Source organism: Dasypus novemcinctus, chromosome 24 (assembly GCF_030445035.2).
Source record: "Dasypus novemcinctus isolate mDasNov1 chromosome 24, mDasNov1.1.hap2, whole genome shotgun sequence".
Taxonomy (NCBI): domain Eukaryota; kingdom Metazoa; phylum Chordata; class Mammalia; order Cingulata; family Dasypodidae; genus Dasypus; species Dasypus novemcinctus.
Genome location: NC_080696.1, coordinates 62,087,372 through 62,112,483, shown reverse-complemented (window position 1 = coordinate 62,112,483; position 25,112 = coordinate 62,087,372). Strand labels below are relative to the sequence as shown.

General features: G+C 49.3%; 1 protein-coding gene and 1 non-coding gene across 2 annotated transcripts in view; both read left to right on the top strand.

Annotated features, from left to right (window-relative positions):
• APCDD1L (APC down-regulated 1 like) overlaps positions 1–25,112 on the top strand; it is a 52,206-nt gene that overhangs the window by 18,958 nt on the left and 8,136 nt on the right. The window contains 2 exon segments of the mRNA XM_058287384.1: positions 23,551–23,733; positions 24,591–24,753. Coding sequence (XP_058143367.1) covers positions 23,551–23,733; positions 24,591–24,753 — 346 coding nt within the window.
• LOC111761601 (U6 spliceosomal RNA) lies at positions 19,737–19,843 on the top strand. Its single transcript, XR_002794924.1, has one exon. It is a non-coding gene; the product is annotated as a U6 spliceosomal RNA (small nuclear RNA).

Here is a 25,112-nt window from a genome sequence, read left to right as displayed (position 1 = left end):
ACCCCGAGGGCGCTGGGGTTTAGGACCCAGCGTGTCTGATGTGGGACACAAATAACCCCAGACGGGTGGTCAAGGTCGTGCAAGCCGTGACCCGAGAGCTCCTCCTGCTGGACTGAGGGCCCCTCTGGGGCCAAGGACATGGGACGGGCACATCATAGGAGTTGCAACCCCCCCCCCAGCCTCACCCCTCTCTGAGCACCCGTCTTACCTCTTTCCCCCCAACCATCCTCCGAGACGGGTACGTCCATGACCCCACCTTACAGAGGAGGAAGCCGAGACTTGGAGAGGGGCCGTGCCAGCACCGTACCCCAGATCGCACGGCTTGAGAGGGGCAGGGCCTGGACTCCAGCCATGGGAATAGCCGGCCCTGGCTTCACAGAGCCTCGGGCACAGGCAGGGGAGACCGAGGGACCCAGCCACTCCCCCGGGCTGCGGGGCCTTCGGCGGGGAAGTGCTCGCAGCCTGGCTGCGTCTCCACTGGGCTCCGGTTCCTGCAGGGCCCAAGAGGGCAGCTCCTCTCCCCGCACCCGCTGGGCCCCGCTTGGCCCAACGCTCCGCTGTGGCCCCCCGAATTCCTGATCCTTTTGGAACAAGGGCCCCGCATCTTCAGCGTGCGCTGGGCCCTGCGCATTCTGCAGCGGCTCTGGCGGCAGGTGTCGTGTGTGCATTGGGCTTGGGATAGCACAGGGAGGGAGGCAGGGGCACCCCGCCACCAAGCTCATGCCTGCCGAAGTTGGAGGGGGCTACCCAAGCGCCCCTCGAGGTGGACTCCCTGCGATTAGTGTCTGGAAGGCAAACAACCCGCAGAAGCCCCACTGTCCTCTAGAGAGGCGGTGGAGGGGGGCACCTGAGGGCCCCACTGAAACCAAGGTCATTGGAAAGTTCTCTCTGAAGAGGTAGCATTAGAGCTTAAGGCCGAGAATCTGAAAGAGAAAATTCTTGGCAGAGGGGATGGCCAGTGCAAAGGCCCTGGGGTAAGAGCAAGCTTGGCGTGATCAAAAGTGAATAAATAAATAACCACAGGTCAGTGTGTGTGCTGGGGGAGCTGGGAGAGGATGTTAAAACTGAGTTTTGCAGACCTTTGAAATGGGGAGGGTTGTAAACAGAAGAGTTTAAAAAATATACGTATGTTTCGAAATAACACCATAACGTGGGCTCCCGTGACGTCCCTTTCACCCCAAGACCCAGGACGTGGCAGCACTTGTTTACCCCCTGCCTCCACCTCCCTTTTGAACTCCCTGTCTCTGCCTGCGAGACTCATTCCCCACTGTGCGTTTACCTTTCCTTCCTTTCTTCAGGGTATGCGTGTCCCTGGAAGAGGCCTTTTCCAGTTTTTGAGCTTTATAAAAATGATATCGTACGTCTGTCTTAGTTTGCCACAGGGCTGCGGATACAAAGTACCAGAAAAGGGTTGGCTTTTATAACCGGAAACATATTTAGGGGTAAAAGCTTACAGTTCTGAGGCCGTGAAATATTCACAGGAAGGCACCGTCGGAGAAGCTTCCTCACCAACGGCAGCTGCTGGCGACCCCGCGTGGGGAAGCGGATGGCGGCCATCTCCACGCGCCCCTGCCGTCCCCTCGCGGCTTAGCGTCCCCGGGAGCCCCGCCGGGGCCGTCGGGCTCAGGGCTTGTCTCCTTCGGGGCCTCCTCGCTCAGTCTCGGCTGCTCCCGAGTTCAGCTGTGGGCGTCAGGCGTCTGGCTCTCCCTTCAGCCTTGAGCCCAGCCCCGTGGGGGCCTCGTTCGTAAGCTCCCGGCTGCTCGCAATCCTCGAGGCCCCTGTCACTTGGCAGGATAAAAACGGCAGCTTCCTTTCTCTGTGTCTCGGTTTGCACACGGCTCCAGCGGGAGGGAGGCGACTCAGCCCGAGGCCGGCTTTGCTGACGTGTCCAATCCAAGGCGCCCACGCCCACAGGGCTGGATTAGTTCAAGAACGTCCTCGTTTTCTTCTCGAGATTCATGAAATAACTTCACCTGGTCACACTGTACATATTCTTCTGCACTTACGTGTGTTTTCAGGTGTGCTGTAATGTGTGAAGATGCTGTCGGGCATTTTCCTGTCCTTTAGGCCATGGGTGTTTCACTGCTTTCCTCTTTTCTGCGGCCACCAGCAAGGCTGCTCCCAATGTCCTTCTGCTTGTGTTCTGGTGCCCGTGTTCAGGAGTCTCTGCGGCAAGGTTTTCAAAATCTGGGTAGTGAAATCACAGGAGCAGGCTCTGACCTGCACGCTCTCTTACACGGAGGAGAAGAGAATGCTGCCGAAGGGGCATCTCACAGTGAGGGCCAGCAGTGGTTCCTGAAACTTCTGTTTCCAGTGTGTGAGTGGGTGAGTGCACACAAGTGTGCACGCACATGGGTGTGTGATGGAAAATGTATTTTCCAGGTGGTGATGGAAAATGTATTTTCAACGGTGAGTCACAGTAAAAATGTTGTGTACTACTGCTCCCACATCACAAACTTTTTTTTTTAAGATTTATTTTATTTATTTCTCCCCACCCCCTTGTTGTTTGCACTTGCTGTGTCTGTTCGTTATATGCTCGTCTTCTTTTTAGGAGGCACCTGTTGGAAACTGAGGCATGGTGGTTTCGCAAAGGGAGACGTGCTGTTTCCATGGCTACGCTTTTAACATAGGAATGCAGCAATTAAGCCTTTTTGAGTCAACAGGATAGAGCTGTCCGGGGCAGGGAGAAATACGAGCAAACACACTTTGTAGTTTGACAGGAATTCTGAATCTTTGTACTTTGAGATAAGCTCTTTAATTTACGAGTCTTGTTAATGTGTAGTTACACTGCTTGTTATCTCGATAGTTTGAGTATATACAATGCCACATGTAGAAAATAAAGTTGTCTGAGGAGTCATTACTCGCAGACCTCCTGATCCCAGCTCATTAGTTCTTTCTCTTTGTTTCCTCCCTCCTTTTTCTCTTTCTTTCATTCCCAATACTCTTCGGGTCCAAATCTCCAACAGGCGCCAGATGTTAAATCCCGGACCTCCCATGTGGGAGGGAGGCGCCTATCTGCTTGATTGAGTCTCTCATTATGTTTTCCTCCTTTTGTCTCTTGTGGCATCATCTTGTTGCATCAGCTCGTCACGCCAGCCCATCACAGCAGCTTGCTGTCTTGCTCATCTTCTTTAGGAGGCACTGGGAACCAAACCTGGGGCCTCCCACGTGGTAGATGGGAACTGAATCACTTGAGCCACATCTGCTTCCCATAAACTTTTATAAAGTTGATTTAGAAACGTTGTTTTACAAAGTAATTACCCAGTTTACACTTCCAGCAACAAGGTTCCCACAATCCTCACCTATACTTGCTATTTGTGGACTTCATAATTTTTGCTAATCAAATAAATGTAAAATGGTATCTCATTGCATCTTAATTTTCACAGCCCTGACTATGAACCTATTCTCATTTACCATCTGATTTCCTCTTCTATGAAGTACTGGTTCATGCCTTGAGCCTATTTTTCTATTGCATTGTTTGTATTTTCCTTAAGATTCATAGGACTTCTTTGTATTTTCTGTATATTAGTAATACTTTGCTGGATTTCTGCGCTACAGATGTCTCTAGTTTGTCAGGCTTTTCTTGTCATTCTCTTGTGAGTAAGAAAAGTTCCTGATATTAGCGTAGTCATATTTATCAGCTTGTCTTTCAGTGTTACCACTTTTTACATTTTAAAAAATCCTTTGCCAACTTGAGGTCATAAAGATGTTTTGCCTTTTATATTTAAGTCTTTAATCCATTGGAAATTGATTTGGGGATGTGGCATGAGGGATTTGGGGACATGGTGTGAAAATGTCTTTTTCTTTTTCATGTGGATAACCAGTTGTCCTGGCCCTATTTGAAGGGACATCTTTTCACCGCTGATCGGCACCCCTGTCCTATGTACAGCTTACAAATTTCATGAACTGGTATCTGAGCTTTCTAGTCTATTGTTTCGGTCAGTTCATTTCTCTTTTCACAGAAAATATAATGTTCCAATTACTCTGGCTTTCAATAAACGCTGGTCTCTGGCTCGACACTTCCCACATCTTATACTTATTCAAGAGTGCCTGGCTATTCCTGACACCTTTGCTCTTTCATATAAATTTTGCAACCATCTTGTCAAGATCTTAAAAAACTGTAATGACCTGGTGGGACTTTGCCCAGAATCCATTGTCTCTCTGGACAGTTTGGAGAGACTAGACATCTTCTTATCCATAAATAGATCTCACATCATTTATTCGTATCATCTTTGGTGTCTTTCAATAAAGTTTAATCATTTTCTCCAAATATGTGTGAAGTATCTTTTATGAGATTTATTCCTGGGCACCGTAGACTTTTTAGTACAATTGTAAATGGTATCTCCCCTTCCCCATTTATTGCTAGCACAGAAGGTAACGGATTTTTGTACGTTGATTTCTTTTGTACCTAGCCACCTTGCCTAACGCACTATTTCTGATACTTTGCCGATTGTTTTGACTTTCCTGCATAGGCAGTCATATCACCTACTGATCAGGACCATTTTATTTCTTGTCTAATCCTTGTATCTTTTCTTTCTTTTTCTTGTCTTACTGCTAGGACCTTCACTAAGATGGTGGAAGAAACGGGCATCACCGTGATGATGACACCTTGTCTTACGACTAATCTCAAAAGTTCAGTAATTAAGAACATCCTTTAATCTAGGAGTTTTTGGTGAGGCCCTTAATCAGCATAAGGACATTCTAAATGATTTCTCTTTTGATAAGAGTTTTTTTTAAAATTGTGAACAAGTGTAGCGCTTTATCAAACACTTTTTCTACATCTTTTGAGTAGATCATATGGCTTCTCTCTTTCAATCAGTTAATGTGGCGAATGACATTCATAGATTTTTTTCTAATGTTAAACATTCTTGCACTATCAGAATGAACCCAACATGAACATCATGCAGTATCTTTTTTAATACTACTGAATTCCGTCTGCTAATATTTTATTGAGGACTTTTGCAACCATGTCTATAAATGATACTGGCCTGTAATTTTCCTCTCTCCTGTTGTTTTCAATTCTCCTTCCTCTCACCGTCTTCACACTGTCTTTAAAGGGCTCTAGACTCTCTTGCAAGGGTCCTTTCCAAAGCCGTGGCCGGGGGGGGGGGGGGGGGGGGGGGGGGAGGGCACTAGTGATGTGTTTCCATAGTCATAAATTTTTGTAACTGTTGGAAATAAAACAGAACGTAACAGTCGGCTAATCGCACGTGCTGTCCTGTGTGAGAATGCCCACAGGCCTCTGGGAGCCCCAGCCTGAGGAGCAGCTGCGTTGGGAATCCTCGCAGCGAGGCCCGCGAGCGTTTTTCAGCCCCGCCCGTGAAGAGCTGCGGCATTCCTAGCCACCCCCAAGGCGGCGCGGTGGAGACACGTGCGAATCCGCACTCGGGCCCGCGCCCCCAAGGCTGTGGGTTGTGGCCAGAAGCGCCTTTACAGAAAGGTACTTCAAATCTCACAGCTCCTGTGTCAAAGAAACAGAACAGAATTTTTCCAAAATTGTATTAACAATCCCAAAACTTTACATTTTGAAAATGAGTCCTGGCCCTGAAACTTTTCCAAATTATCAACAACAAAAAGATATTTTCAATCAACAAAGGCAGAAAATTGAATTTCTACGCTTGCTGTAGAAAATAAAACATAAACTCTGTCATGTAAAGAGGTGATGAAAGACTATGTAACCAAAAAAAAGTAGGAAAAAGCTATTACAGAAGTTCAAGCAGTTTCTTAATAAAAATAGCATGCTATTTTTCTGAATTTTGTTATGGTATTCATCAGCTTTATAAAACTTGTAATTTGCTGTGGCTTTTTTTCCCCCTAATTCTAAAATATTCAATTTTATGCCAATTTTGTATTCATAATTTTGCATTATTTTTCTTGAAGACACTCCCCAATTAAATAAAGCTCACACTCCACAAAATCAGCCTCTGCACTTGGTAATGCAGGGTTCACAACAGGAGCGGGGTGCTCCCTCTTGTTCTACTCTCCAGAAGAGGACATATAAAGCTGAAATTTTCTAGCTCTTGAAACTTTAGTAAGAGAAAGGGTTGTGGCTCAACCAATTGTGCTCCCGTCTTCCATATAGGAGGTCCAGGGTTCGATGCCCAGGGCCTCCTGGTGTGGGCAAGCTGGCCCACGTGGAATGTCAGGCACGTTGGGAATGTCCCCCCCCCATGCAGGAGTGCCCCCCCCCCGTGGGAATGCCGCCCAGTGCAGGAAAGCCGCCCCACGCAGGAGTGCCAGCCGACATGGAGAGCTGGCACAGCAAGGTGACGCAACAAAAGACGCAGAGGAGAGAAAATAAGAAGACACAGCAGAACAGGGAGCTGAGGTGGCGCAAGAGAGTAATCGCCTCTCTCCCACTCTGGAAGGTCCCAGGATCAGTTCCCAGAGCCACCTAATGAGAATACAAGCAGACACAGAAGAACACACAGTGAATGGACACAGAGCAGACAATGGGGGGAGTGGGGGGCGGGGGGGAGAAATAAATCTTCTGGAAAAAAAAGTTTGGTAGAACTCACCTGTGAAAACATCTTCACCTGGTTTGGATTTTGGTGGTGGGGGTGGGGGGGTGGGGTATTAAATGGCTTTCCAGTTTCTCTAACGGTTATAGAACTACTCAGGTGTCCATAAAAATCCAAGATATGTATTCAACATATTCAAGATATATATATACACACATACATATACATATATATACACAGACACACAATATATGGAAGATATATATCCAAGATATCTAAGTACATACATATCTGCTCAACAAAAAATTCTTTAAAAAGGAAAAAAGATACCTGCTGGATCTGTAGTTATGTCCCCTTTCCTTTTCCAATATTATCACATCAGTCTCTCTCTCTCTCTCTCTCTCTCCTCCCTCCCTTTCACTCTCTCCCTTCCTCCTTCCTTCTCTCTTCTTTTCTTTCTTTCTTTTTTTATCAGTCTTAACAGGATTATCTATTATTAGAGGTTTCAGAGAACTGACTTCAGCCTTGTAGATTCTTTCTTTTATAGCTTTGTTTTCTATGCTGTTGATGTCTCTTTTTTTTTTCATTGTTATCTCTTTCCTTCTACTTTATTTGCTTTTACTCTATATTTCCTTTTCTAACTTCTTAGGTTCAATAATTATCTTTCATTTTCTGAGTTCTTTCTTTTAAATAACAAACTTGTAAGCTTATAAACTTACCTTAAAATATTTTCTTCTCTTCACTCCACAAGTTGTGATTTGTACTATTTTAATTTTTGTTTAGTTCTAAGTTCTGTACATTTTATTTTTATTTCTTCATTGATGCATAAGTGTTTTAGAAGTGTGTGTGTTTTTAATTTCAAACATATATAATTTTTAAAAATATTTTTATTACTTTTGCTTACAGTATAATTTTATGTATATAACATTTTTTAAAATGTACTGTATACATATAAAAAATTTTTTGAATCATACAATGTTGCACAATATATTTGGTCCATAGTAACACAATCATACAGCATTTGTCCTTTTGTGTCTAGCTTGCTTCACCCAGCATACTGTCCTCCAGGTTCATCCATGTTTTCATATGCTTTATGACTTCATTTCTTCTTACAGCTTCATAATACTCCATCATGTGAATACACCACAGTTTGTTTATCTATTCATCTGCTGATGGACACCTGGCCTGTTTCCAACTTTTAGCAGTTGTGAATAATGCCGCTATGAACATCAGCATGCAGGTGTCTGTTTGAGTCGCTGTTCTCCATTCTTCTGGGTATATACCCAGTAGTAGTATTGCAGGGTCTATATTCAACTTCTTTAGGAACTGCCAGACAGTCCTCCACAGTGGCTGCACCATCCTGCATTCCCACCAAGAGTGGATAAGTGTTCCTGTCTCTCCACATCCTCTCCAACACTTGTAGTTCTCTTGTCTTTTTAATAGTGGCCATTTTGATAGGTGTGAGATGATATCTCATTGTAGTTTTGATTTGTACTCCCCTAATCGTGATGTTGAGCATTTCTTCATGTGTTTTTTTGCCATTTGTGTTTCTTCTTTGGACAAATGTCTATTCAAGTCTTTTGCCCAATTTTTAATTGGGTTGTTTGTCTTTTTATTGTTGAGTTGTAACATCTCTTTATATATCCTGGATATTAAACCCATATCAGATATGTCATTTCCAAATATTTTCTCCCATTGAGTTGGCTGCCTTTTCACCCTTTTGACAAAGTCCTGTGAGGTGCAAAAGTGCTTAATTTTGAGGCGGTCCCACTTATCTATTTTTTCTTTCATTGCACATGCTTTGGTTGTAGGTCCCAGAAACCACCACCTACTACAAGTTCTTGAAGATGTTTCCCTACATTTTCTTCTAGTTGTTTTATGGTCCTGGCTTTTATATTTAGGTCTTTTCTCCATTTTGAGTTAGTTCTTGTATAGGGAATGAGATAAGGATCTTCTTTCATACTTTTGGTTATAGATATCCAGTTGTCCCAGCACCATTTGTTTAAGAGACCGTTTTGTCCTGTTAACATTAACTTGGTAGGTTTGTCAAAAATCAGTTGACTATATAGATGAGGGTTTATTTCTGGATTCTCAATTCTATTCCACTGATTGATGTGTCTATCTTTAGGCCAGTACCATGCTGTTTTGACCACTGTGGCTTTGTGATATGTTTCAAGGTCAGGCAGTGAAATTCCTCCACTACTGACTCTTAATTTAGTTTCTCTGTCATCATAAAATGTGGCCTGAATGACACCAATTCTCTGAATTTGTTGGGACTTATTTTAGGGCCTAGTATGGAGTCAGTTTTATAAACGTTTGCTTGAAAAGAATGTGCATTGTCTAATTATTAGGCACCATATAATTAATATATATATAGTAATTGCTAACTGGTATATAAATTAGCATACACATGTGCTCACACACAACACTTCTTTGAAATGAAGTAAGCTTGTTAATTGCATTTTTAAATCTTTTCATCATTACTAATCTTTTGTCTGCTTGACCTATAAATAATTGAGAGAGGTGTACTGAAATCTCTCATTATGATGATGGATTTGTCAGCATCTCCCTATATCTATGGCAATTTTTCTTTGCATATTTTGACACTATTTTCTGATCATATCTTCCAGGCATACTGGACATTTTATGAAGCAACCATCTCAATTGCTAACAATGCTTTTTATCATATATCCCATATAGCCCTCTACTTTCCTTTTATTTAGTATGCATTTTGTATGTCTTGCAATCCTTTCACTTCCAACTTTTTCTGAGTTTTTATACTTCACGTCAGTCTGTTATAAATCACATATAGCTGGATTTTTGAAAATCCAATTTGACAACCTCTGCTTATGAATTGGCAAGCAAACCCATTTCTGGTTTTGTATTCCCTCTCATTCTTTCCTGAATTTAGGGTAGTATCTTTACATCTATTTTCCAGTTCACTAATTCTCTTTTCAGCTGTGTTCAATCTGTTCCCTGGTCTGGACACGAAGTTTTTATTTCAACAGTTATATTTTTTCATTTCTTAACATTCCATTAGATTCTTTTTCAAATCTTCTTGGACATTTTTATAGGTTTGTTGTTTGAAATTCCTTCTTTTTTTCTTCATTTAAAAAAATTCCTTCTTTTATCTCATTAAGCAATTCACACATAGGTTTCTGTATTCTGTGATAGATAGTTCCACTTTTTTGAGTCTTTGGGATCTATAAATTTTGTTTCTGCTAGCTCTTACTCCATAGTATATTGTGGACTTGTGTGGTTGGTGATCTTTAATTGGGAAGTCATCTTTGTGTGATCTTAATCTGTGGAAAATCTTGGGGCCTAAAATGATAGTGCTTTCCTCAAAAGATAATTCAGAATCACTTGTCCCAGGAGGCCATGGGGCACCAGCAGTCTAGGATCCCCTAATCCCCTGGCCCCCCCCCCCAGCGTCTTGCCATAGGAAATGCTGACACTGACACTGGCTCTCAGGAAGGTCTGCCCAGATCCCACTTCAGCTCATTTTTGGAAACAGGAAATCAGAGGCTTTCCTTACTTCCTTCAAAATTATAATTTATATAGAGTCTAATTGTGCACAGAGGGGGTGTCCCCCAGAATATTTAGACAGCCATCTCTCAGAAGCAAAAACCTGCTCTACATTTTTTAAGGATTACACTTGCTGCTCCACAGAGAATGCATTTAACAGGTCAGAGTGGATGCAGAGGAGAAATAATGGAGGCCTGAACTGGAGTAAGGGCAGCAAAAATAGAAGTGTCACTGCAAGTTAGCTGAGAAAATACGTATTGATTTGTGGCCCCTATTTATTTCTAGGCACAGAAATGTGTGATGACACAAACTTACATTAACTTGTCACTTCTCTTTCACTATTCACTTGCTGAAAATGAAAAGTTTGCTAATACCCATTGTGGTTAAAAGTATAAGGACACGTTGGTGGAGGGTGAAATGAAACTGCATTTTTGGAGGACAATTGGATCAAATCTATCAACTCGTTCAATGACAAAACATTTCTCTGCGAGGAATTTCTCCCTTGGACACATTCACAAGGTGTACCCAAGATACACTTACAGGGAGCAGATGTGGCTCAAATGGCTGAGCTCCTGCTTCCCACATGGGAGGGCCCAGGTTTGGTTCCTGGTGCCTCCTGAAAAAACAAAAACAAACAACAAGAAAAACAAACAGAAAAGCCAACTCAGGAAAGCCAATGTGCCTCAGCGGTTGAGGCACTGACTTCCCACATACAAGGTTGCAGCCCCCAGTACCTAAAAATAAAAATTTTTTTTGTAAAAATACACTTATAAGAATGTTCAGTGTATTGTTGTTTACAATAACAGTTAAAAAAAAAAAAGCAACAACCTAAATGATCATTAGCAGGGACTGATGAACTAAATAAACTCCATCCGTGTAATGGAATACTATTTTGCTTTTTCCATGAAGAGAGATGTTTGAGATGGATAGCCCTGATACTTAAGTGTTAAAAGCAATATACAGAGTAATGTGGATGGGAAGATTGCATTTGTACAAACGTTTAAATGGCCAAATAAAAAGCATATGCATTTACATGCAGGAATCGGCGTAAACCATTTTCTGGGAGGATGCACAGGGAACTGTTAACTGATCCCCTTTGGAGGGAGAAATCTCAGCTTCAGGGTAGAAAGAGAATTCCACTTTTCATTTTACACCTTTTTAAATACATTTTGAAAATTCCCCTGCAAGCCACGTATTGACTTTGTTTGAAGAATTTAGCATGGTTTTATTGGACTCTCATGGGTGAGGGCACCGGCTTCCCGTGGGCATTCTATCTTCTGCTTTTGCCCCTTCATCGTCAACTCCACTCCTCCGTGCAGACAGTAAATATGCATCACTCCCTCCGGCCTCTCAAAGCAAACCTTCCTCAAAGACTTCCAAGATCCATTATTAAGTTAAAAAGATAAATTTCAAGTAATATGTATAAGGTAATCCCAGTTGGGTGAAAAATAATTGAATAAATGCAGGTACGTGGGTGTGAAAGGAAAAAAATCTAGAAAAATGCATTCATTCATTCATTCAACAAAAGTGCCTCCCAGGCCTGCCGGGGGCCTGGCCTCGTGGAGGAGGAACCAGAGCCCTCATGGCCGAGCTCCCCTCTGCATCACAGCCTCTGGAGTGCGGGGGACACACGTCTCACTCTGGGTGTACGTGGGGGTGCTCTTACATCATCCTCATCTGTCTAGTCTTTTCTGACTTATTTTTTTTGCACTGTATATTATATTAAAGGACTCACGTAAACGTAATAATTAAGGCAGGAAGACTAGCTCCACTCTCCAGTATCCCTCCCCTTCTGTGTCCACAAACACCCACATTCACCTGCACAATCCACTGTGCCTTTGAAAACCGGATTTAACTGGACATTCTGTATTTTACCTGCACCCCTACTTGCAAGAGGCCTTGCCCCCAGGGCTTCTGCTCCTCTCTGCGGGTCCCCCCTGGCTGTCCCCCTCGCCCCGAGGCGCAGGCTGCTTCCCCCAGGATTCGGCCTCCGTCAGCCTCATCACCCCGGCCCAGCGCCCTCCTTTGAGCCCACTCCTGCGAGGCCAGCCTCCTGGGACCAGCGGCTCCTCAGTGCCACGCTAACGTGGAGCTGCTCCCCGGTTGTCTGGCGCAGCAAAGGGCGCCCCATCCTCCAGTCACCCAGGCTGGAGCCTCGCACACCCCTCTCCCGTCCCCTCACCCCTCATCTCTGCAGCATCCAAGCTGGTGTCCCACCCATGCCCGTCCCCCAACAACCCCACGGCCCTCCCTCGCCTCCCTGCGTGGGCCTCCGAAGGGGTGTCCCCCACCCTCCACCCCCCACCCCCCCACCGCATCATCCGGGACACCTTGGTCCCCGATCGCCTGTCGCAGGCAGGCCACCTGTGAGCGCCCAGGCTTCCCGTCCAAATCAGCTAACCCACCGTCACGTGATCTATTTACAATGTGTCACCACGCGCTCTGGCCTCATCCTAACGAAAGCCCAGGTTTGAGGCGCCGGCTGTTGGACTGAGTTAAAATAGGTAACAATTCAAATCAGAATGCCCGTCGTGTGCCACCTGTCGTCACGGGCCACCCGGCAGGCAGGCCGCCCTGTCCCAGAAGATGCTGCTTCATGAGACGCGCCCCTGCTCCACCCGCTGCGCCCCCACCGCGGCCCCTCGGCCTGACAGACTCTACCAGGCCTTGGGCCATGCCTGCCTCTTCACTCTCCGTCCCTCCCCGTGACAACCCGGGGCCCTTCCAGGGCCTCTACCCCCTCGGTCCCTCGGTGCCGCCACCTTGGCAGCCTCGTGGGAGCGCCCGCTCGCCGCCCCCCCCCCCACCTGTCCCTGTCGGGACTCTCAGGCACCACTGGCAGGCAGGGTCATCGGTCCCCCACCCCTCAGCTCCCATCGGCAGACCAGTGTCCAGCAGGACCTCCGGGTTTCGGAGAGCCGACCCGAGCCTTTGCAGAGGCCTCCTCGAAATGCTGCGTTCAGGCACACAGTCGGTGCTCAATTAATGCTGAACGAAGATCAGGGGCCGAAGGTGCAGGTGGAAAGAGCCTGCAGGTCCCAGGCAGCAGCCTGGAATTCGAGAGGCTCTAACCCGCGGTGCCCTCACGGGCCGTGTGTCTGCGTTGAGCCCCGGGTTTGCTCTCTCTTTGCTGAGCCCGTTTCCTTGCCTGGAAAACGGGGCGATCCAGTTCCCCAGGGGCTGGTTGGGAGGCCAGCGCCAGTAAACGGCCGAGGGCTGCGCAAACCCAAGCTCGAGGGAAACGCGGCTATCACCCGATGGCCACGGCCAGGCCCCGCGGCCTGTGCGCTGCGGGTGTGATGATCGCCGCCGGGGACCCTCTCCTGGGCCGAGTGCGCCCTCCCGGGAGGTGAGAGCCGGCCGGCAGGGCCTCCAAGGACGACAAGAATGACAGGCCTGTTTGTCTAAGGCTTAGAGAGCCAGCACAGTTCCCTGCACCTCATCTGCAACACTTAAGCCAATATTTGCGTCTTTGGGATTCTATTTGTATGGTAATTTAAAAATAGGGTTCGGACTCACAGCCGGCCTTCCTCCTGAAACTCCGGAGCACATTAATTTTCTAGACGGTAAAATAATGCCGTAATTAAATATCACCATTTCTCTTAAAATAAAATCTGGTAACTCCTAACAAAATGGTTTTTTTCGAAACATGATGGAGGTTTTCCCACAAAATTGCACTCGAGGGAAATTCCTTATTTTGAATGTATGAAAGAGACCGCGAGCTTAATCTCAACACGACGGAAGAAAAATTGATTTGTTAAATTACAATAATTTCCTCGCATTTAAAATCTCGGCGCGTCCTGTCGTGGCCCAGCCCGAAGGCCCCCCCTCTCTGCGTCTTTGGGGAGAGGGCTGCCGAGTGCAGGTGTTGGGTTTCGTTGCTTCTGGAGCCCCCCAGATGCCCTCTTCCGTGACTGCAATGGGAGGTTTGGTTTTGTGCCATAGACGCCAGGGGGAAGGGGCACCCCGTGGCCCTTTGTCCTTTCACCCCAAAATGGTGTTCTCTGTGCGAGGGGAAATGTACGGCCCCCCACAGGGAAGAAAAGCAGGGGCCCAGGACCCACTGCGATGGGCCCGGTCTTCGCTCAAGAGAGGGCCGGAGGTGGGGAGGCCTGGGGGCCCCCCGGCGGGGAGGCCGAGCCCTGGGGTGGAGCGCCCCACAGCCCCAACCAAAGCTCAAGAGGGCCCCCTGGTGGAGACTCCCCAGAACAGCCCAGCAAGGGGAGTCCCGCCCCCAAGGCTGGGGCAGCTCCGGGGACACGCCACATCCCGGGGCAGCTCTCAGAACCCAAGGCCCCTCGCGGAGACCACCAGCCTCCACCCCTGCACGCCTCGGAACCTAAAGAGGCCTATGAGCCGAGGCAGTCCTTGGCCCCCCAGGGGGAGCCAGCGCCAGCTTCCGGGGTCCCAGGAAGAGGTACCCCCGAGGCGTTGCCCGAGGGGCCGTCGCAGGCCTCTCCCCGGGTTCCGTGAGGATCTTCCTCTCCATGGCACGGCCGTCTCTTATCCCATCCGCTGTGTCCGGGCCTCACGGTCATCCTGCCACACGCCTGCGTTAAGGAACCACGGTAGCTTGGCGCGTCTGCAGGTACAGCTCACAAGAATTTGCTCCAGCGGGGGTTTCTGGACATGCGCTCTGTTTAGCAAAGAGTGACTTCGGGCAGGCCCCGGGTATGCACGAGACCCAGGCGAGGGGGCGCCCTGCCAGACCTCCCGCAGCCTGTGCCCTGGGGGGGCCCCCTAAAGCTCACCCCAGAGCAGTGGCGTCGGTGGACGGCGTGAGCCAATGTGGCATCAATTTAGGTACTCAGGGCTAAGACCCAGGGTGCAGATCTGGGGCTTCAGCGCCGAAATCGGCCTAACAAGGTCTCGACCCCAAGACGCCAGAACATCTGGGTGAAGAGAAGAAGAATTCCATCCATCATCCTGGTGCCTTGGCTCTTTGGGAACAGCTGGGGCCTTGGCTGGAATTCTCCAGTTTTCATCTGGGTGGAAGCCCCAGCCAGAGCAAGGAGTAATTAGCATTATCCTGGGGCCGAAGGAGAGTCCTGCTGCAAAGAGCTTTTGTGCTAGAGCATTTCTAAACAACAACCAAAAAAATGGCTGATGAGCCGGGCTTGGTGACCAGATTTCATCTCCCCAAACACCCTGTTCTGTTCCCATTCCATGAGCTGTACGCTTCGTCTTCCCTTAGCAGGAAATGCTAAAGAGAGGCGGCGGGAGACGGCCACCACGCCTCGCCGGGACTCCAAAACATTTTCAATTTTGTCTTCAAACTCGCTCACACACACACAAAACAGGCTCAGGCAATGCCAAGCAAGACCCACCTTCTCCACCGACCCCCAGCCTGACCCAGGACTTTTCACCACGAACTGGGGGGGGAAAGTGGCCACCCCGGATCTGCCTTTCAGCCCACTGGCATCTGGACCCTATTCCGCTCTGGCTTCTCACCTTCAGAATCTGCTCTGCCAGGTGCCCGGTCCCCCCAGAATTGCAGGGGCCACGGGCAGCCCTCCCAGCTCGCCCCGTGGAGGAAGGCACATCCCAACAGCCCTTGGCCGGGGCGGGTGTGCCTTTTCCAGAGCCAAGCATCTGAGTTTTCCAAGAACGCAAAGTCCATTCAACGCTTGGCACCAAACCCAAAGACCCTCTCATTCAGGGGGTGGGGGAGACAGGACTGGGGCCAAATGAAGGCCAGGTGAGGGATCTGAAGAGCAAGGCGTCCACCTGGGAGGGGGCTCCTCAGAATTCCAAGTTTGCCTTCACAGTTCCATGATGTGCCAGGATGTCCAGCACGCCAATCTGTAGCCTTCTCGGGGGAGCTGAAATGGAAACTCTGCGTGCCTTTTGTGCAGTGACTTCACTGGAAAGCACGTCCTTTGCTGCAGCAACGCGGCAAAAGCTGCCATTTCAACAGCCGGTTTCTGAAGTTTGCTGGCACAGCACCCAGGCGCGCGTTCTTGCACGCCCAGACCACCGCCCTTTCTAAAGAGTGAGCTGCCTCTAATCAGGAGAGGTTATTCATCGGGTGGGGATCCATGGCTGAAATTCATATTTAAAATGCATGTAAGCTTCCAAGACCGAACATTCTAGGTGAATTACCTCAGGCTGAGGGTTTTGAAATAAACCAGAGGGTTTCAGACATTTTTTTCTTTAAGCAAGAGAATACTTTTTTCAAAGCCAATCTTACTCCGAATCCCAGGATATAAAGCAGAGAAAGGGAAGGGAGGGTGCTAAGGCTGGGGGTGGGAGGATAGAGACCGTCCACTAGGTCTCTCCCTAAACTCTGATATAGGCACCTTGTTCTTTTTTATTTTTTTAACATCATGTTGTATGTAACAAAGTTTCCCATTTTAACCATTTTTAGGTGTAGGTGTACATTTCAGGGGTATCAGTTAAGTTCACAACTACCATCAGCACCATCCATTACCAAGACTTCTTCATCGCCCCAAACTCTGTACCCATTCAGCGATAATGCCCCATTCCCCCGCCCCCACCCCCGGCCTCTCAGGAACCTGTACTCTACTTTCTGCTTCATTCATTTGCTTATATAAATGGAGTCATACATATTTGTCCTTTGGCATCTGGCTGGTTTCACTCAACATGTCCAAGGTTCATCCACGCTGTTGCATGCATCAGAGCGTCATTCTTTCTTCTGGCTGGATACTAGCCCCTCGTTGTACCACATTTTGTTTGTCAGTTCATCTGCCAATAGACACGTGGGCTGTTCCCATCTTTTGGACATTGTGAGTGATGCTGTGATGGACACTGGTGTCCAATTGATGAAGCTGTCCGAGCCCTGCTTTCAGTTCTTCTGGGTATATACTTAGAAGTGGAATTGCCGGGTACTATGGTAAATCTGTTCAACTTTTTCTTTTCCACAGTGGCTGCACTGTTTTGCATTCCCAAGAGTTCCAATTTCTTCACATCCTCACCAACACCTATCATCTCCCACACTTCATCCTGAGCTAGATCCATGCTATCTGTGTGGCAGCCACCAGACACGTGTGGCCCCTGAGCATTTGAAATGTGTCTGGTCCAAACTGAGTTGTGTTGTAAGTGTAAACTGTACACCCCCTTTCAGGGACTCAGTATGAAAAAAATATATATAAAATATAACATTAATAGCATCTACATTACATGTGGGAAACATATTTAGAGCTAAATAAATTATTAAAATTAATTTCACCTGCTTTTTACTGTTTTTGATGTGGCTATTAGGATACTGAAAGTCACATATGTGGCTTACCTTGGTGGCTGGCATTCTATTTCTGTTGGACACGGTGCTGAGCTGGATGGAACCTTTCTGGGAGGTTGACAGGAGTGAACAGAAGTCTTTAAAGTCAAGAGCTGGCAGTAGGTCAGACCCCTCTTACTCATTAGCCTCAAGGCAAGTGTGTGTCCGAGCCCCCTGGGGTGAGGGGCTGCTGTACAGGCCTTTCTTGAGTTTCCCCAGGACAGAAGCCCTGGGCTCACTTCCTTGCACTGGGTAATTTCAGTCAAGCTGAGGAGCTGGACAGAACAGAAGTGTGTTTTCATTTGGATCTCTTTTCTTTTCAGTTGTTTTAACTTCTTTTACACATGAGTGCCCTTGCTCATTTGAGCAGTAGAATTTCATTCTCCTGTTTGCCCTGGGGAATTAGGATTGGACCTGGGGCATCAGCAGTGAACAAGAGAGATAAGACCTGTCCTCACAGATCTGACAGACTGGTGGCAAAGGCAGAAAAAGAAAGCAGGTAAGGAGGCTGGAAGCTGTGACAGCCCAGCAGCAGCAAACACCCTAGCACCCAGATCTTGGTTTCTAAACACCATTTTCCAACAAAAGCAGTCTGGGTTCCTTGGAGAACTGGCTGATTCCACAGCTTGGACAGGGCAAGTACAAGATGAACCTGGAGCATTTTGGGGCCAGAAAATGGGAAAGCTCTCAAAAATAATAATAAAATCATGTAGACAGGAAGGATACAGGAACTGAGCTAAAGGAGCATCCAATGGCCAAATTGGAGATAATTTGAACAAAAAAGCAATGATAGTGTTGGACTATAATCCATAGAATAAAATAAATATCCATGAGTTCACACTGATATAAATACTAACTGGGAAAAAAAAAGAAGATGATAAATGGGAGAAAGGGATACCTCTATCTTACAGTGTAATTCCAACTAATAAATGTCAAAAAAAAAATGATGGAAATAGAAAAATCACCACTTGGAAAACAATATGGTAAGACTTGTTGCAGGCAAGACTTGTCAATGGTCAACAATGGATGCTAAAATTAGTGGGAAAATGTGTGGAGCTGGCCCGCACACAGTACTGATGCGTGCAAGGAGTGCCATGCCATGCAAGGGTGCCCCCACGTTGGGGAGCCCCACACGCAAGGGGTGTGCCCTGTAAGGAGAGCGGCCCAGCACGAAAGAAAGTGCAGCCTGCCCAGGAATGGCGTCGCACACACGGAGAGCTGACACAAGATGACTCAACGAAAAGAAACACAGATTCCCATGCCACTGACAACAACAGAAGCGGACAGAAAAAAAAAAAAAAAAAACGGGCAGGGTGGAAGGGGAGAGAAATAAATAAAAGATCTTTTAAAAAAATTAAAAATCTTTTAAAAAATAAAAAATAAAAAAATTAGTGGGAAAAAGTGTTAAGAAAATAAAAAATTAGTGGGGAGGGAAGTGGATGGTGGTTGAGCTCCCATCCACCACATGGGAGGTCCCTGGTTCGTTTCCTGGTACCTCCTAAAGAAGAGAATGAGCTAGCATGACAGGCAGGCAAGGCAAGTGACACAACAAGAGACACAAGAAGGAAAACAGTGAAAGACAAAACAAAGCAGGGAGCAGAGGTTCCTGGTGCCTCCTAAATTGGATCAGCAACACAGTGAACTGACATGACAGGCAGGCGCATCAAGCTGATACAACAAGATGACCCAACAAGAGATACAAGAAGAAACATACAACGAAAGACACAATAAAGCAGGGAATGGAGGTGGCTAAGCAATTAGGTGTTTCCCTCCCACATCAGAGGTTCCAGGTTCGGTTCCCAGTGCCTCCTAAAGAAACACAGAACAGACTCAGCAAGTGCAAACAACAAGGGGGTGGGGAGAAATAAAATAAATCTTTAAAAAACATTAATGGGGAAAAGTGTTGTTTCTAAGTATATTCTCATAAGATAATTATTAATTACAAAAACAAAAATATTAATTTTACAGTGGAAAAACCTGGCTGACACCTCCTTAAGCAAGTAATCCTGGTTAACATCACCAGTAAGGGGACAAATTGACATCAAGTGCCTCCTGATGAGATGCACTGAGAAGAACGCAATATTGCTCCTGTGGGATGCTTGCCAAAAGTGCATAGGCTGAATTTAATCTTAAGGAAAAATAAGACAAACACAGACTGAGGAACAGCCTACAAAATAAAAGGCCAATCCTCCTCAAAAGTTTCAAGGTCATGAAAGACAAAGACTAAAAACTGAGCTGTCTCAGACTGGAGGAGACTAAATGTGACGTGTGACCCTGGATTCAATTCTGGACCAGAAAGGGAGATTATTGGGACAACTGGATAAATTTTACTAAGGTTTATAGAACAGGTAGTAATATGGTATCTATGTAAATTTCCTGGTTTGGCTCACCGTCCTAGGAAAGAGAGGAACATTTGGGGAAACTGGATGAAGGGTATACTAGAGCTCTTTCTCCTGCTTTTGCATAAGCCTGAAATTATTTCAAAATGAAAAGTTAAAAAGTAAAAGTAGATAGTGCTCCCTTCCAGGGCACATATACTAAAATTGAAATGATACAGAGAAGATTAGCATGGCCCCTACACGAGGATAGCACACAAATACATGAAGTGTTCCATATTTTTTTCCCACTGCCCAGAGCGATCTACAAATTTGACATAATCCTTCTAAAAATTCCAGCAGTCCTTTTTTGCAGAAATGAAAAAGCCAATACTCAAATTCATATGGAACTGCAAGGGGCCCCAAAGAGCCAAAGCAATCCTGAAGAAGAACAAAGTTCTTACTACGAAACTGCAGTAATTAAAACAGTGTAGTGCTGGCACAAGGGTCGACATAAAGACCAATGGAATAAAATTGAGAGTTTGGAAATAAACCCACATATCTACGGCCAGCTGATTTTCAACAAGGGTGCCAAGTCCATTCAATGGGGAAAGAATAGTCTTTTCAACAAATGGTGCTGGGACAACTGGAAATCCACATGCAAGAGAATGAATGTGACCCCTACATCTCACAAAAATTAATTCAGAATGGATTAACCTAAATATGAGAACTAATACTATAAAGCTCCTACCAGAAAACAAAGCAAAATATCTTCAGGACCTTGTCATAGGTAATGGATTTTCAGATTTCACATCAAAAGCACAAATAACAAAAGAAACCCCAGATAAATTGGACTTCATCAAAATTTTTCCAACTGCCCCGTAAGTCTGAAATGATTTCAAAACCAAAGAGTTTTTTATGGTTTCTTTTTAATGTTGAATTCAAACTCAGTCTGGCCCCTTGCAAGCTGGGCTCTGGAAGCACGAAAGCACGACGCTGCTCTGACGACTGCACCTGCTTTTTAACACCTCCTAATATGAGCGCTGCCCCGCTATGACCAGAAGTGCTCACCGTCACACCTGAATCACCTCGCACCTCCTGTGGCAGGTGTGTCGTGCTTCGAGGACCTCTGAACAAGCCAATTAGGATAAGGGAGAAAGGTGCTTCAATGGTTTTCTTTAGCTTTTGTCCCCCAAAGAAAGACACTGAGGACCTGATTAGACCATCTGCCCCCGGCTGCAAACTCCAAACCTCCCCACTCTTGCCATTTTGATTCCGGCTGACTCTCCCTGCTCCGGGCTTGGGTGTGAAACCTCCTACGCTTCCATTTCCATCTGAAAAACAGCATAACCATATCCACCGAAGAGAAGTCCTGCGGGGAAATTGAGAAGAAAAGGCTACCTAGTGTTCAATTTGTTTATCTGAAATATCCAGAACAGGCAAATCCACCGAGGCAGGAAGCAGATTCGTTGTTGCCGGGGTGGGGGGACGCCAGGGAGGGGAGGGTGGTGACGGGATGGGGGGGGGGGGGGTGGAGGCTCTGGGACTAGTTCATAGTGGTGGCGGCACATGGACCAAATGCCTCTGAATTGTACACTTGAAACTGGTGAAAATGGTGGATTTTATGTTATTTTATCACACTAAAAAAGAAATTAGATCGGAAGCATCTGCTTATGTCCACGTGGCACTGGCCAATCCCTCCACCCACTGAACCTCAGTTTCCTCATCTGCAAAGGGGGATTTTGACAGGACCTGAGCCATGGGTGCTCGTGCAGATGCCCCAGTGGCCCCGGGGATGCGCCAGGGCAGGGGCAGGCACGCCGAGGTGCCCCGACAGCGTGCTGATCTCCTCGGCCGCCGCCCCGGGCTTGGGAACAATAACCACCATAACCCATGACTAAAGCGTTTGATGCAATGGGGCACCCATCGCTTGCCCTCGGGAGATGACGGGTGCCCTTGGGATGACCTCCAGACGCCCCAGGCAAGTTTCCACGTGGTGTGGGGCCCTGCACCCTGGTTCTGACGCACGATAACACCGCGACGCAGACCCGACTTTAAGCTCTGGTAGCCTGGTGTGCACCAGTGGGTGCTCTGGATTTAATTCTGCAGGTAATTTGAACGATGCTATCTAATTTCAAATGTCCCTGCTCTTATGAGTGCAAAAGCAGCATAATTTTTAATTAGTGGGTAAACAGTAAATAATGGATGGCAGTAAGTGGACACCAGTGTTAATTAAAACTCCATGGTTGATAAAATCAATTTGGTCCCTGCCTTTAACTCGGTCTACCAGGTCGGCGGGAGAAGCCGCACAGCCCGGCCCACAGCGCCACCTGCTTTCCGCTGCTGCGGCTTTAGGTGGCTTTTCCGCAGTGGGGGCAAGAAGGGGAGAGGGGGAAAACGGGCAGGAAAGGGCCACCTCAAGGGCTGGGATTGAGGAAACGTCACCGAGTAATTTACGGCCGGGTAATTTCCTTCTGCAACCTTGACCCGGAGGCTCTGCCAGTGGCCCAGAAACGGCGGCGGGCCCTGCGCTCCGTTTTTCCCAAGGACAACTTCCAGCACCCTGTGCCTGTCCCCAACGCAGGGAGATTTAACTGCATCTCTGAGGCTCCCGACTTAATCAAATCCTAATTTCTCACAGAAAAACAGGACAAAGTAAAACACAATCTAGCAGAAACATAATGTCTGAGGACTTGTGACAAAAATGTAGCGCCACATGCTGTCTCTTCTCGGGGCCTTTGGGGAGAGTACGGGGGCGGGGGGCGGGAAAGGCTTGTTTTCTTCTGAACAGAAAACATTAGCTCAAGAGGCCAGCCTCCCGGAGGCCGCGCCAGGGCAACGCTCGGGCCCTTTCGCTGTTTTGCTCTGAAATGGAAGCTTGAGTTTCCTCCGAGGCAGGGACCCCTTTTGATCCTGTCTTCCCTCTGCTTCCAGTCCCTTCCCCCAAATCAACACCGGCGGACGGGTCCCGCCAACACTGGCGAGGCTCGAATGACCCTGCACGGGGTCCCAGCGCCCCCCAAGGAAGGTGACTGCGGAGGCACCCGTGCCTGAGGCGGGGGTGCCGACACAGCCACGACCTGGCTGCCCGCCGCCGCGGCCCCACTCGGGGACCATAACAGTCATGGCGCCCAATTCAGAGGGCGCCCACCCGAGCGTCTCGCTTTCAAGGCGCTCCTGGGCATTTTGTGCAAGAGTGACCCCAGCGAGACCTCGTCAGGTGGGGACACCGCCACCCTGGCCGCTGGTTTGTCCTGTTCATTCCTCCTATTCAGCTGGTTGGAGCCAATAAATCCGTTGGAGGGTCACCTAGGAGCACAGCAGGGACCCCGGGCCACGCCGGCCTGTTACTCGTCCAGTGAGCGCTTGCTGAGTGCCCTGCACGGGGTCAGGGCATGAAGCTGGGGACTGCCAGGTGGAGCCAGGTGAAGCGGCCAGGCTCCAGAGTGGATGTCCCCAATGCCAGCCCTGCGGGTCACACCCAGGGGTCCATGCAAGCTAAACTCATCCCCCGATGCCAACGCTGCACTCCAGGGTTGTTGCAAAGATCACCCGGATTGATGTAAAAAATGTAGGGAGTCGGTACCAGGCATCAGACACTGCTGGCATCTTCGTCACCAGCGTCCCTCCGGCTTTAGCTGCTGGTCACCAGGGAGCTCAGGAGGCTCCGGGGAAAACAGAACCCACCCCCGGCCCGTTTTCCTGTGGAGGCAGCTGGGGTGCAGAGTTTGGGCGACCGTGCCAGGAGGGACAGCTCAGAGGGGCAGTGGGGTGCACTGCGAGGGCCCCCCCGTGAACCCCTGGGGTGCACTGCCCCTTCTGGACCCTGGACGGAAGGCGTGACCGTGCGTGGGGACGGCGGCGTGTTTCCTCCACTCCCTTCCACGCTGGCCACAAGCACTCACCGGGGCCTCCCGGGGGAGCCAAGGGTGCCCAGGCCAGAGCTGCACGCACTGGGGCACCAGCCCCGACGCCCGCCCTGCTGTGCCACCCCTCATGCCCCCGGCCACAGGCCCCCGGGAGCGGCTGCTGGCAGCCCTGGCGCTGCGGGCCGGCGACCCCCGAGCCCACTGCCAGGGTCCTTGGACGGGCCAGCTGCAGCGCCTGCCAACCTCCCGCCGTCTGCGCCATCGCAAGCCTGTCGCCCTGAGTGGGGGACCGTCCAGGGCGCGGCTGCTGCTCCTGGGCAACCGAAGTTCTCGGCGCTCCCACCCCCCGGGCAGCCCGTGGAGGAGGCTGTGCACTCCCACGCCCTGACTTGGCTTGTCGCCGGGTGCCGGCCGAGCCCAGCTGAGGGTCACCCAAGGGAACCTGCAGCCCCATGCGCTGTCCCCGGCTTCTTGCGTCCACCCCCACCCCCGTTCTTCCTGAGGCTGCCAATCCCACCCCAGGGTGCAGGGCTGGGGGACGGGGATCCCAGGGGAAGGGGGTCCCAGGGGAAGGGGGTCCCAGGGGAAGGGGGTCCCAGGGGAAGGGGCGTGGCCTGCACCTCGAGCACCACCCCAGGTACCCCTGGCTTGCTCCCACCCACTCACCACGTGTGCCTCGAGTACCTACTACGCGCCGGGTGCCGTCTGGGTGACACGGACACGGATGATACGCTGGCCAGCCCGGGCGCAGGCAATGGGGAGAGTGGCCTCAGGTGGCGGCCAGCAGGTCCAGCCAGCTCGGGCTGGGGCTGAAGGGCCACTCGTCCAGGGGTGACCGCCAGGGCTCGCAGCCCAGTGGGCGGGTCTGCGAGGGTCCAGGCTCCTGGGACCCGGGCTCCTCTCGGCCCAATCCCGGGGGTCTTTCCAGCCCAGGGGGTCTGGGGTGGTCTCTCTCCAGGGGGCTGGGGTCTCAGGACTGTCCCATGTGGAGATCTGGGAGGAGAAGCACCAGCAGATTCGAGAACCTTCTCAGCAGTCTGGGTCAGCCTGGGGGGGTGGGGAGCTGGGCGTCCTGGGGAGGAGGTCTGGGTGGCGGTGGAGGCCAAGCTCTGCCTGGGCCCCGCGGCCTCCAGGGCTAGGGTCCAGGCGGGGTGGGGGGCAGGAGGGCCTCTGGCACCCACAGGGTGTCTAACCTGGGCCTGCCTGGTTTCAGCCCAAACCTCTGAAGCGGCGGCAGGGGGCAGCCGCCTGCGCTGGGACCCTGGCTGCCAGCAGCCCCTGCCCGAGGAAGCTGGCATCACCGCGCTGCTGCCCCCGCGGCTCGACGGGCCCTGGATCTCCACCGGGTAAGCCCACCCTCGACTGCGGGCCCCCTCTCCGGCCCTGGGTGTCCACGTCTGTGCAAGGGGTGCCACTCGAGGTCTCCCGGCGCGCTGCTCTGCTCACCTCCCCCCTGCAGGGCACACCCGGGAGGCAGGGGCTGTGCTGGTGGGTGCCACAGCCCAGCCACCCACAGCAAACGGATGATGTTCATTTGCTGACTTACTGAGAACAGGCTGCGAGCCAGGCGCAGGGGGGCAGCCGTGGGGGCATGTGCTGAAGGAGGGAGCCCACGCACCAAGAGTATCTCCATACTACAGAGAATAAACCAGGGGCGTGGGGGCATGTACCCCAGGAGGTGTCTCTAGAGAGGGTGGTCAGGGAA